This window comes from Panthera uncia, chromosome F1 (assembly GCF_023721935.1).
Source record: "Panthera uncia isolate 11264 chromosome F1, Puncia_PCG_1.0, whole genome shotgun sequence".
Classification (NCBI taxonomy): Eukaryota; Metazoa; Chordata; class Mammalia; order Carnivora; family Felidae; genus Panthera; species Panthera uncia.
Genome location: NC_064813.1, coordinates 12,299,987 through 12,313,752, shown reverse-complemented (window position 1 = coordinate 12,313,752; position 13,766 = coordinate 12,299,987). Strand labels below are relative to the sequence as shown.

The window sequence follows — 13,766 nt, the reverse complement described above, 5'->3', positions numbered from 1 at the left end:
TGAAAAGAGATGGTGTGCCATCTACTTATAAGAACAAAATTAATGGGTAAGATGGTTTGAAACAACAGGATCCAGAAAAAGAAAACAAAACCAATTAAAACTTGACTTGGGGTGTAGGTGTGTGGGAAATATGGCTGAGACACCAATTACTTGTTCTCTGATTGCCTATTCATAGACTTTGAACTCTTCCTTTAGGGTAAGGTCTGAATTTCATTCACTTTATAGCCTCAATTCTTAAATGCCTTGTTTGGAAGCGGCATTAAATGCCTGATTAATGATTCCATAGTCGTCTTGATTTCTACAGAGGTACATAATAGCTCTACCACAGAATGTATTTGAATTTCATTTATTCACCCTATGTGTATCCCTCCTGGATTTAGTACAATTCTTCAAGTCAGGAACTTTGTCTATTCATTTCTGCATACTTAAGTCTAAAGCAATGCCTTCTCACAAATTTTGGTGAAATTAATAAATGCAGCTAATCTGGATGAATATATTCAGATCTTCTTCCTCACCATGCCATGTGCAGTTTTCCGAAAGCATAACAACAGCTATGCTACAACAGCTATGCTTTCTTGCAGGAAACTTCCAACTGAACATGTATGTATACATTCACATACGCAAATTCACAAACACTGGGGTTTTGTACGTGAACAAATCATGTACGACTAAATGCGCACATCTTCCACTTACCCTGTGCCCAGTATTCATTTGACTGCATGTCTTTAAGAATCACCAGCTTGACATACCACACAGCTATTTTCTCAAAGTATGGTTCGGGCTGTAAGAGAACCTGAGGAAGGAGAAAAGCACAGAGTGTCATTATTTATTGTCCTAGTGGGTCACCAGCTTCCTTGTCCTCACCCTTGGAGCAACCCAATGATGTCATAGTTATTGTCTGATGTCATACCAGTTGAAAACAGAGGTTACCACTCTTAAGAAGAGGATGTATTTTAAAGGGTCCTTTTTAATTGAAATCTTCTTTGCTCTAAGATGTGCATTGTGAGCTCAAATTAATTTGAAAAGTGAGAAGATGGCTGCATTAATAGCCAGTGGATGTGGACTCTTTGGACCACCATGGCCATTTGATGATATCCCAAAGGCAGTCACAAGGTAAGAAAGGATTTTCTATGGACTCTTGAAGCATATCAGGAAATTTGAAAGCATCATATTTGGAGAATAAAAATGTAATTCCTTCACCTCTGCCCTATGTTGCTGTGTGGTAAAGTATAGAACAATTAGTATTGCCAAAAGTAATCGATTTCAACATGACTTTCCTATAATAAAATAGTTTCGGGCAGCCTAGGTGGCTCAGTCGGTTAAGCGTCTGACTTCAGCTCAGGTGATGATCTCGTGGTTCATGAGTTCAAGCCTCACGTTGGGCTCTGTGCTGACAGCTCAGAGCCTAGAGCCTGCTTCAGATTCTGTATCTCCCTCCCTCTCTGCCCCTCTCCCACTCGTGTTCTGTCTCTTGCTGTCTCTCAAAAATAAATAAAAATATTACAAATAAAAAGTTTTGTGGCTCCCCATGCCTGCAGAAAATATCCAAATATCATATTCTCTTACACCAGATGATTCTCTCACATCATCTTGTCCCTGCTGGCTTTTTCAAAGTTATTTTTACTGCTCTTACTCAAACTTAATTCTCTAAACACCTCAAACTATTTGCAGTTAGTAAAACATCCCTTGATGTTTCAAGCTTTTGTGTCTTTATATGTACTATTGCCTTCTCCTTCCCAATTATGCTCTCTGCTAAAATTTTTTTCGTCCTTTGTGAGCCTCACCCTAACTCTATCCACCATGATGAGTGGGTTATTCCCTCCTTTATGCCAACATTCTACTTGTTTCATGCTGCCATTATGACAAGCATTAATATGTTCAGCATTTATTTGTTTACATACAAGTAAACTGGTGATTACGTACCTGGTGATTACAGGCTCCTTGAAGGCTGTAATTATATCTGATACAGTAGCAGTTATCATTTATTAGTTGTGACTATGTGCCAAGCATTATGATTAGAAATGTAATTGGAAATCCATGAGTTTATACCTTTTTAAGCACTCTTATTAGAAAAGATAGAAGCTTTGACAATAAATTTCATATATTGGAAAAAAAAAAAGAAAAGATAGAAGCATAAACAAATTATGCCCTTCATATACAGTAAATGCAGTAGGAGAATGAAGAAGTCACTTTACTAAGTCTGGAGTTCAGGAAAAGCTTCCAGGAGGAAGTTTTGCTTGTCGGGGCAAACTGTGACAGTAACAAGAAGGCCTTCCAAAGCAAGGCAGCCTGACTGTTATAGCTCCGAAGCCCTCCAGGAACCATCCTTGGAATGCAGGTTTATTACTGGGGTTATTTGCATTTAAATGGTTCTGTCATAGACAGCTTTATGTACCTTTGTATTCCTTCTCTTCTATGTTAAATTATGAGACTCAAGAAGTAGCAATCACTTTCTTCAATACTTTGAAACGCCTCACTGCTGCTACAGTATTAAAAATGCAGTTGACCAATTTAAAGATGAAGCTGAAATAATGATTTTCATATAATTGTATGGTCTACAAGATTAACTCATTTTGTACTCACCCAATCTTTTTTTTTTTTTTTTTAGAGGGAGCATGAGTGGGGGCAAGGGGCAGAGGGAGGGAGAGAGACAGAGAGAGAGAGAGGGAATCTTAAGCAATACGGGGCTCGATCCCATGACCCTGAGATCACGACCTGGGCCGAAATCAAGAGTCAGATGCTCAACTGACTGAGCCACCCAGGCATCCCTACTCACCCCAATCTTCTACATTTTGGGTATTTATCCCAATTTTTCTAAATGAAGAAGACACAGCTTAAGTGTTCAGAGTCACATGATTAACATGGTTTTTGAACCCCTAGTTTACCTAATAACAATCATTAACATTACCATAATCACCCTGTTATAAATTTATGTATGCTACTTCATTTAACATCATAATTAACTCTAAGATACATAAACTATTACCATTCTTATTTTATAGATGAGAGAATTGTAGCATATAATGTTTAGCTTGCCCACGGTCAAAGAGTAAATAAATGGTGGATCAGATATTCTAACCCAGTTCTGACTCCAAATTCAAGCTCTTAACCATCACCACAGTTTCCACATGCTGAATGGGATTGGTTTCTTCACTCAAAAAATTTATAATCCACTGGGTTGCAATAAGAGGGAAAGATTAAATTAATATATATATATATATATATATATATATATTTAAAAACAGTGATGGCATTTGAAATCTTCTTTTTATCTTTGTAATTATGTAATTTAATTATGTTATATCTGATTATGAATTTCCAATTTCCTTGTTTGTTATACCCTTTAAAACAACCAAATTGAGGAATAATTGATATCCAGTAAAGGAAAGGCATTTTAAGTCTACAGTTTGATGGGTTTTGACAAATGTATAAATAACCCAAATGTTCCCCATTCTGATTCAATCTGTCTGTCCTCTATGCCTGGCACAAGCAATCACTTATCTGCCTTTTTTTTTAATATATATATATTGAAGAATTTCTCATTCATGATATTGATGTGGTTTGAAGTGGGGTTTGGGAGCCAACAGCCAAGAAAGAATTCTTGAGACATTTTCAGTGCAGAAAGGTGTTTTTATTATAGTATGGAGACAGGTCCCATAGGCAGAAAAAGCTGCACTGGGGTTGTGAGGAGTGACTGATTATATAAGATTTTCTTTCCTATGGAGGCAAGGGTGACTTTAGAGTCCAGGAAATTGAATCTATAGGTTTCTGGAGATTGCATTTTTTTTGCTAATCATTAAGACAGTTGTAAACTGATGGAGACTCGTGTCCTGAATGACTATGATCTCTATTAGTTAACCATTTGTTTTTCTCTTTTCTTAGAGAAATGTCACCCATATCATGTCACCCCCACCTGGGGGTGGGGTGGGTGCAGGGTGTTAGCTTGTGCTTTGCCCTCAGTTTGCTTTTTGCTTCTTTGCCAGAATCAAACCATCTGTTTCTTTTATCATAATGTTTAAAAAAATTTTTTTAACATTTATTCATTTTTTTTAGAGACAGAGAGAGACGGAGCATGAGTGGGAGAGGGGGAGAGAGAGGGAGGGAGGGAGAGAAAGAGAGAGAGAGAGAGAGAGGCAGGGTCTGAAACATGCTCCAGGCTCTAAGCTATCAGCACAGAGCCCGACATGGGGCTTGAACCCACAAACCATGAGATCATGACCTGAGCTGAAGTTGGATGCTTAACTGACTGAGCCACCCAGGCACCCCCATAATGTTTTTAGATTTATTCATGTTGCTGTGTATATCAGCAGTTAGGTTTGTTTTTTAATGCTGAGTAATATCCATAATGTGAATATCCCACCATTTGTATCAATCGATATATTGATGGACATTTGGGTTGTTTCCAGTTTTGTATTATTATGCAAACAGCCATGAACATTCGTGGACACCCATTTCTGTAGACATATGTTTTCATTTTTCTTGGGTAAATATCTAGAAGTGGAATTACTGGGTCACGTGGTAGATCTATGCTTACTGTTGAAGAGGTTGCTAAATTGTTTTCCAAAATGGTTGTGCCATTTTGCATCTTCACAAGCAATATAGAACTCTAACTGCTCCATATTCTTGCCAACATTTGGTATTGTCTGATGTTTTAAATTAACCAGTATAGTGGGTGTTTTGGTAGGCAAGATAATGCTCTCGTCCTCCCCCCAAAATGCCCGCATCCTAATCCCTGGAACCTGTAAATATATTACCTTATATGCAAAAGGGACTTGGCAGATATGACTAATGTTAAGGACTTTTTTAAGATAGACTATTCTGGATTATCCGGGTGGGCCCACACAATCCTTAAAATTCTTTAGGGAAACCTTTCCTGGCAGTGGTCTTAGAAAGATATGATGACAGGGGCGCCTGGGTGGCTCAGTTAGGTGTCTGACTTCGGCTTGGGTCATGATCTCGTGGTTTGTGAGTTCAGGCCCCACATCAGGCTCTGTGCTGACGGCTCAGAGACTGGAGCCTGCTTCGGAGTCTGTCTCCTTCCCTCTCTGCCCCTCCCCACTTGTGCTCTGTCTCTCTGTCTCTCAAAAATAAATAAATGTAAAAAAAAAAAAAAGAAGAAGAAAGAAAGAGAGATGTGATGACAGAAGGCGGACTAGCAAGATGGTAGTTTGAAAAGGACTTGGTCACTGTTGCTGGCTTTGAAGATGGAGAACAGAGGCCATGAGTAAAGGAATGTGGATGGCCTCTAAAAGCTGAAAAAGACAAAGAAATGGATTCTCCTCTAGAGCCTCCATAAAGGAATAAAGCCCTGCTGACAACCAGGAAAATATATAATTATAAATATATATGCACCCAATATGACAGCACCTAAATATAGAAAGCAAACATTGACAGAACTGAAAGGAGAAATAGGAATACAATAATAATAGGAAATATCAGTACCCCACTTTCAATAATGGATAGAAAATCCAGACAAAATTAATAGGAAAACAGTAGACTTGGACAACACTATAGACCAAATGGGCCTAACAGATATATAGAAAACATTCCATCTGACAACAGCAGAGAACACATTCTTCTCAAGTGCACGTGTCTCATGCTCCAGGAATGATAGATCACAGGATAGATCACATGTTAGGTCAAAAAACAAGTCTTAATAAACTTAAGAAGACTGAAATCATATCTAGTATCTTCACAGTGTAATGAAATTAAAAATCAATAGCAGAAGGGAAGCTGGAAAATTCACAAATATGTGGAAATTAACACAGTCCTGAACAACTTAATGGGTCAAATAAGAAATCAAAAGGGAAATCAAAAAATATCTTGAAACGAATGAAAACAGAAACACAATATACCAAAATGAATGGGATACAGCAAAAGCAGTACTAAGAATGAAATTTATATTCATAAATGCCTACTTCAGGAAAAAAGAAAAATCTTAAATAAACAACCTAACCTTATACCTCAAGTAACTAGAAACAGGAGAACAGAAGAAAAAAAAATAACAAAGATCAAAGCAGAAATAAAGACTAGATAAAACAATAGAAAAAAAATCAACAAAGGGGCACCAGTCGATTCAGCAATTAAGTGTCTGACTTCAGCTCAGGTCATGATCTCGCTGTCCGTGGGTTCAAGCCCCATATCGGGCTCTGTGCTGACAGCTCTGAGCCTGGAGTCTGTTTCTGATTCTGTGTCTCCCTCTCTCTCTGCCCCTCCCCTGCTCATGTTCTGTCTCTCTTGCTCCCTCTCCCAGAAATAAACATTAAAAAAACATTTTTTTAAATCAACAAAACCATGAGCTGATTTTTGAAAAGATAAGCAAAATAGATAAAACTTTAGCTAAGAAAAAAAAGATTCAAATAAATAATATTGTATTGTAGCAGCATTATATGGTGACACATGGCAGCTACACTTGTGAGGATAGCATAACTTACAGACATGAAGAATCACTGTTATACACCTGAAACTAACATAACATTGTGTGTTAACTAGACTCAGATTTACAAAATTTTTAACAGTATAGGGTTACCATTTTCTGTTTCTTCTTGTCTATAATAAGTGTCTTTCAAGATATTTGCCCATTTGAAGTTGTTGAATTTGTCAGTGTAAACTTATGTACAGTGTTTCCTTATCATTTTTATATATACCTGTAAAATCTCAATTATGGCCTTTCATTTCATAAATCAATAATTTCTCTACATCTCTGTCTGCCGCTATCCCTGATCAGTTTGAAAATGTAGCAAAACCATAAAAATGAACAAAGTATTTGAACAGAGACTTCAAACATGGTACACAAATGGTAAATAAGAACATGGAAAGATGCTCATACCATTTATCACCATGGAAATACAACTTCAATCAAATGGCTACACACCTGGTAGGATGATTACAGTAAACAAACAAACAAAAAACCTTGACAAAACCAAGTGCTGGTGAGAATGTGGGTCAATCTGAACTCCTCCATCATCGGTGGGAATTCAAAATGGCCCAGCCACTTTGGAAAACAGTTTGCCAATTTTGTAGAGTTATTCATATATTTGCCATAAACTGAGCAGTCTTATTCTTTGGTGTTTGTGCAAGAGAAAAGAAAACTTTGGCTCACACAAAAACCTGTATGTAAATGTTTATAGTGTTTTTATTCATAGTCACCAAAAGTTAGAAAGAACCCAAAAGTAGTAAATGAATAAAGTGCAGTACATTCATAAGTAACATATTACCTAACAATCAAATAGGAATAAATTTCTGAAACACAACATGGATGACTCCCAAATGTATTATCTGAGTGACAGAAATCCGGCTTAAAAGGCTACATCACATACGATTATATTTAGATGACATTCTGGAAAAGGAAACGTAGGAACAGAAAACAGATCAGTACTTACCAGAATCTGGGGTTGGGGAATAGGATGAATCCTAACGAACACAAAGGAACTTGAAAGGATGATAGAATTGTGTTGTATTTTGATTGTGTAGTGGTTACATGACTTATGCACTTATCAAAACGCATAGAACTGCACACCAAAAAGAATCCATTTTATTGTATATGTTATACTGAAAAAATTTAAAAAGTTATATTGTATGTAATCTGCAATTTGCTCTTTTCATTCAGTAAAATGTTTCTAATATTCATCCACGTGGTTTGTGTAGTTCTAGTTCATAAACTTTCTCTGCTGCTTAATACCATATAATATACAATTTGTATTGTATACAAATAATTCAGATGTATTCATCCATTCTCCTGCCAAATTACTTTGGAGCTCTCTTTTGGTTTTTCTTTTTCTATTATTCACAATACTGCTCTGATAAGTCTAGAACAAGCCTTATTGTGCATACGTGCTAGAATTTTCTGAGCTATGTAACTAGGAGCAGAATTGTAGCGATTTAGGGTATATGCCTGTTTAACTTTACAAAACAATGCAACACATTTCATTCTCAAGTGGTAATCCCAACGTACTCACCCCTGAAATATTTAGTAAACAATTTCCAGCTTCACACTTTCACCAGCACTTGGTGTATTCATTCAGACTTCTTAATTTTTGATTCTGGCTTTAACTGGAATCTTCCTAGCTACCATTGAGGTTGAGCACTCTTCTTGCTTTGTTTAGTTTCTTTCTTGCTATTTCTATCTCCTCTTTATCTTCTTTCTCCATTGTTCCCCATCAGGTTGTCTATCTTTTACTTTTTTATTCATAAGCGATCTTCAAATAGTCTTAATTTAATCCTGTGTTAGTTTTTATGTGATGCAAATTAGGTGTATCTTTTTTTTTTTTTTTTGGTTTATCTTTTCGCTTTCTCTGTGGTGTCTTGTTGATAATCATAAGTTACTCATTTTAATGCAGTGAATTTATCAATTTTAGTGTTTTCTGTATCTTGTTTAAAAAATATGTCTTTAACTGAAGGTCAAAAAATAATTTACATTTGCTTCTGAATGTTTTTAAAGTTTTGATTTTTACATTTAAGGGTTTATTGGATGTGGAATTCGTTTTTAAATGTTTATTTTTGAGAGAGAGTGCACGCGACCGGCAGAGAGAGAGGCAGACAGAGAATCCGAAGCAGGCTTTGTGAGGAGACCACAGAGCCCCATGTGGGGCTCAAACTCATGAGTTGTGAGATCCCGACATAAGCCGAAGTCAGATGCTTAAAGAACCGACTGAACGCCCCCCCCCCCCCCCCCCGCCCCAGGGCGCTTAATGTGGAATCAGTTTTTGCATGTGGTATGAGGTAGACATCCAATTTAATTTGTTATATGTACATAACAAATTGTTTCGAAATTATTTATTGACAATACATTTTTTCCATAATGATCTGAGAATTGACTTGTTTCATACTTAAAATTTACATATATGCATAAGTCTGGTTCTCTGTTTTGTTCCCCCTGGGGTTCTCTTCCTACGCTTGTCATTATTATTTTCTTATAATATATCTTCATATCCAATTAAGTATATTCTCTGTTTTTCAGGATCATATTCATTATTTATTACTGGATATGAGATCTAACAGTTTGGTTAGATTAAGGTTAATTTTTGGCAAGAATACTTAACGGATGATTTATTGTGTTTTTATTGCATATACTATCAGATACTGCCACTATTAATGATGCTATCTGCTTATTTGTTTATGATGCTGACAGATCTCTCCATGTAAAGTAACATTTTTTTCCCCTTTGGAATTATCAGGTAAACTGTGGGGTGAAACTTTGCCACATTTCAAATCATTTTGTAATAAATCAATGAGGTATAGGTGAATCCATCATTTGTTGGGGCTTGCAAAATAGTAACCATTTACAATTATTGTTCTCTGTTACTAGTGGCATTTTATATAGAGAGATTTTGCCTACCAAGGGGAGGTAAATTATAGGTGGTTGGTTTTTTTTTTTTTTTTTTTTTTATGGATTAGGGAGGAAGTGAATCAAATGCTTAATTCTTCCCTTTAATTACCAATTTTCAGAGTAAGGATTTGAGGTAGTTGTTGCCTTCGATGAAAATGAAATTTTGTTTTTCTGTTTTTCTATCAATCATTGCATAATATCATAGACGCCTGGATTCTTATTAATGTGTTAAATCAACCACAGTTATTCCTTTTGGTATAAATTACCCCAAAGTTGACCAGTGTCTTTTGGACACAATCCCATTAGTCTTTGAGTATTTCTTTACCTGCAAGCATAAAATGCCCGGGCTCATCTTATACTTTTCCTGTTACAGACTAATAGCTCCCTAGTTCAGTCCCAGTTTCGGTTTATCTTATTTTCAGCTCTATCTATCTATCTATCTATCTTCCTTTCTGTCCTCTGGGCATTTTGTTTAGATTCTTGTTGTTTTTCCAAGCTCCGATATGCATTTTTTTTCCAGCTCTAAATATTTATATATTGCCAACTATGGGCCAGGTGCTGTTCTAAGGATACAGAGGTTAACACAGCAAAAATCATCTTTGCTCTCAAGAAGCTTACGTTGCAAGAATGCTTGTTATATTATCCATGCATTTTAACGGCTATTGTGATCTGGCAATTTTAGGTATTGTGAGGGTTTCAAGGTAATCTAGACATAAATGATGATTTGTAAAATTTCATATCAATTTCCAGAATGAATATTTAGGAAATAAACCAGAAGATAGGAAGTCCTGTTAGAAAAGAAGTGCAGTTCTGGGTATGAAGTAAATAGATGAATGGAAGTGAGAATGGAGAAGAAAAGCTGGATTGCAGGAGTATCTTGAAGAAAGAAAGCATAGAATTTTGTAATAGTTAAATAAGAGCACATGATCCAGACGAGGATGTCAAAATTATCTCCAAGTATTCTTCTCTGGAAGACTAAGAGAACGACTACAACACTGGCAGAAATAGTGTAGCTGGTGTGAATGTGTAGACAAATAAAAATAATGTCTCTTGGCAGGTATGGACTGTGTCCTTGTATTTAACATTCTATGCACTGTACTGTATCAACTAACTGCATTTGAGAAAAGCAACGAAACAACTGTGTAGACATGGCCCAAGGTGATAGAAAATACATAACTAGAAGAGAGTAAGTGACAAGATCACAGGTGAGGAAAGGAAGTGTTGGTGTCTTCTTTGTAACCCTAGACCGTGGTTTGGTGTTTGGCACAAAGCTGACCCTTAATTAATATTTACTGAATAAATGAACATAAGTCATTTGCATAGATGTGATAGCTGACCCTATGGGCATAGAACTGAAAGCAGGGGACATTTACTTGCTAAGGTTCAAAAACAGCTCTTCTTCCCTGTGGCCTGCATTGCCAACAGGTGCCTGCCTCAGGGGAAACAATTCCGAAAGTACCTTTGGATAATTAGAGCAGAAGTTGGCATTTCAGGAGCTCTTTTGCGTGTGTGTGTTTGTTGGGCCGCGTGGTGGGGGGTGGTGCATTCTAGATTCAGAATACCAAAGTGGAAGTCACAGATTTGCAATGAATCAAAGGTGATATTAATTGTATTCATTTTATATGAAGGTCAGCTCATCTCCACAAATTATAGAGCTTCTCAGTGCAATCAGTGCACTTCCTTTTCCACAATGCCTCCAAACGCAAACCTCACTTTACAGGTTATCAGCGGGGGGCTGAGCTGCTCTATTGCATTCACTAATGAAAAGGTTAATGGATTCCCTTTCTCTTATTTGAAGCTAGGGACCTGAAATTTCGTGTAGGCCGACTGGGATGACTCTTCCAATTTCCATCCTCAAGGGGGCGATGATCAGGGACCATTCCTGAACCACACCCGCAGAAATCTGCCGCAGAAACCTTCACGCTCTGCTCCTGAGTGCGTCAGATTAGTCCCAGGGGCCGGCGCCTCATACTGAGCCTGCGCACACGGGCGCGCCGGAGCGGACGCATGCGCCTTGAGGCGGGGCTGGCGGAGGCGGCTCTGGGCGGGTCTGGGTCCCTCCAGTGTTTTGGGGCCTGGGAGCTGTGGGAGGAGCCGGCGGCCTCACCGTGGTAACCGCAGCGCCGCCACCGCCGCCCCGCCTTGCAGGCCTCGGGACTGTCATCGCCTTTGGGTGTGGGGATACTTGGGCCACCGTCCCCGGAAATAGCTCCGCCGGCTTTCTCAGATACCCCCATCCTCCCCACGCCACCGTCGCCGCCGCCATGCAAGGGGAGGACGCCAGATACCTCAAAAGGTGACCACTCCCTGAGGCTCGGTCCCACCTTCCTTGCGAGGCCCTGAAGATATTCTTAGAGGTCCTTGGGTTGGCTTTGAGGTGACAGTGGGCAAAGCTAGGATCTTAGAGGTGGAAGCCGGGGGTAAGGCGGAGGGGAGTCACGGAAAGGAAAGGGAAAAGGAGCACTGGGGAAAAGAGGAAAGGGCCCTTCGGGGGTGCGAGGCTCCCCAGCCTCTTACCTGGCTTGGCGGGACCCTGACAGCATTGCAGATGGTTTCCTTGCCACATCCGTCTCGGGAGAGGGGCGAAGGGCTGTGTAAACCGCGTCTTCCTGACCCCCCACCCCGACTTGGACTCCCCATTTTTCCCTAGTAGAATAAATCCCTTGGGAGCCTGAGAATGAAGTCTTCTGGTGCCTCTGCTCTCTGTCTCCTGTTTGGGCTTCACTGCCATCGGGTTTTGAAGCGATGAAGAAGAGAGAAATGGCTTTTACTTTATGGGAGGCTGGGCTGAGATGGTTCCTTCCAGCCTGTTTCTGCTTTCCTCAATCATTTCATCCATTTGACTGCCGTGTATATAGTATACTTTTTGTAGTAGATTCATAATTATCAAGAGGTTTGTTCAGGAGCTTGTCCTGCAGCAGGCTGTAATTTCTTTAGTTTAACAATATCTGTAGTATCAATTACTCTTTAAAGAAAATTGTGTCTTTGGGGATTATTTATTTGACTCCTGTCAAAGATAAGGTCATCCCTGATGAAAAAGGATACCTGTCATTGGACCAAGAGTTAGCAGTGATCCAATAGAAAACAATCTTAAGTAGGACTCTCCATTGTTTCTCCATTAGTTAAGTCACTGTTAGTGACAGGGTAAAATACACAGGGGGAGTCACATGTATTATTATTATTATTTTTTTTTTTTTTGGACACAGTTTCCTTATTTAAATATGGGGCAAATATTACCTTATGAGAAATATGTGGACCAAATATGAAAATACTTTTAAAAGATAAAACATGCCATGTAATGTGGTGGCGTTATTTCAAGTCATAATATGCTTTTACTGAATATATTTATCCTGGCCTGGGATGGCCTTAATCATCACAGGAAGATCTTCTAAACTTTAATCAATTCTTAAAAGGGATTCAAACAATTGTAAAATCCTACAACCGACTGCACGGTCTTTGCAGGACTGAGGCATATATTGCCTGCCTTTCTCATTGTATATGAATATATCTGAAACTGTCAAATAAGAAGACTTTATCAGTAAATTTTTGTAGCAGTATGTAATCATAACTAGTATATAGTCAGTATTTATTTCCTCACTGAATTTTGCCTACATTGATCTTGTAAAATACCTTGATTGAAAATTTTGTGACAGAAGAAAATAGTAAATTCTTTCTCTTTCAACTTCAGATTCAAGATTGTTCTAGGTGAAGAGCTACTATTATACCAGCAGTTTGTTTTTGTGTAATACACTGTGCCAAAATATAGTTTTTATTAGATTCTTGTACCTGTATGGACCCTTAGGCAAAATTCCCAATCTATTCTTTTATCTTATCTTTTTATTTAATATAAAATGTATTATATATATTATATATATAATTATATATATAATATATATATTATAAATCTTATATAAAATAAGATTTTATTCTTATCTTTAGATAAGCCATGTTATCTAAAGTTCAAAAAATAAAACCAAACAAGTCACTATAATGCTTGAAGTAAAATAAGATTAGAACTTGCAAAGGTTGAAATATACACTTTTCAGTTCCGCCTAATTTTGACAATATAAGTAAATTAAAAGGTGGCGTTGCCTGCATTCAGATTAGAAATATGCAGCTGACGTACAATCATACAGGCCTGATGGTTTATGATGTCTGGCAGAACCTTCCATTTTAATTATTGGTTCTTTGATAATGATTACATTTATGTATTCCTTTTGTAATATTTTTACCTTCACATTTTGTTTCTAACAGTACAGCAACATAGTTTCATTCTCGTTGATTCAGTCTAATTTTAATTAGTCGATTTCCATGGTTTCATGAGGAATTTCTAGTCTTTCTTTAAATGTGTAGTAGATTATAGAATCAAATACAGTTTGTTTTTTTGTTTTGATTCAGTAAAACTTAATGAAGACTTACAAAATACCTGGTATATGCC

The 13,766-nt window shown here is 37.6% G+C and overlaps 1 protein-coding gene across 4 annotated transcripts in view; it reads left to right on the top strand.

The window, feature by feature from the left end:
• KIFAP3 (kinesin associated protein 3) overlaps positions 1–13,766 on the top strand; it is a 353,458-nt gene that overhangs the window by 180,509 nt on the left and 159,183 nt on the right. For 2 of the 4 annotated variants that reach the window (XM_049633900.1, XM_049633901.1), the window contains exon 2: positions 994–1,113. In XM_049633900.1, coding sequence (XP_049489857.1) covers positions 1,034–1,113 — 80 coding nt within the window. In that variant the 5' untranslated portion in view covers positions 994–1,033. Of the gene's footprint in view, positions 1–993; positions 1,114–11,363; positions 11,625–13,766 lie in introns of those variants that run through there. The other 2 variants (XM_049633903.1, XM_049633902.1) reach the window with 2 other exon arrangements.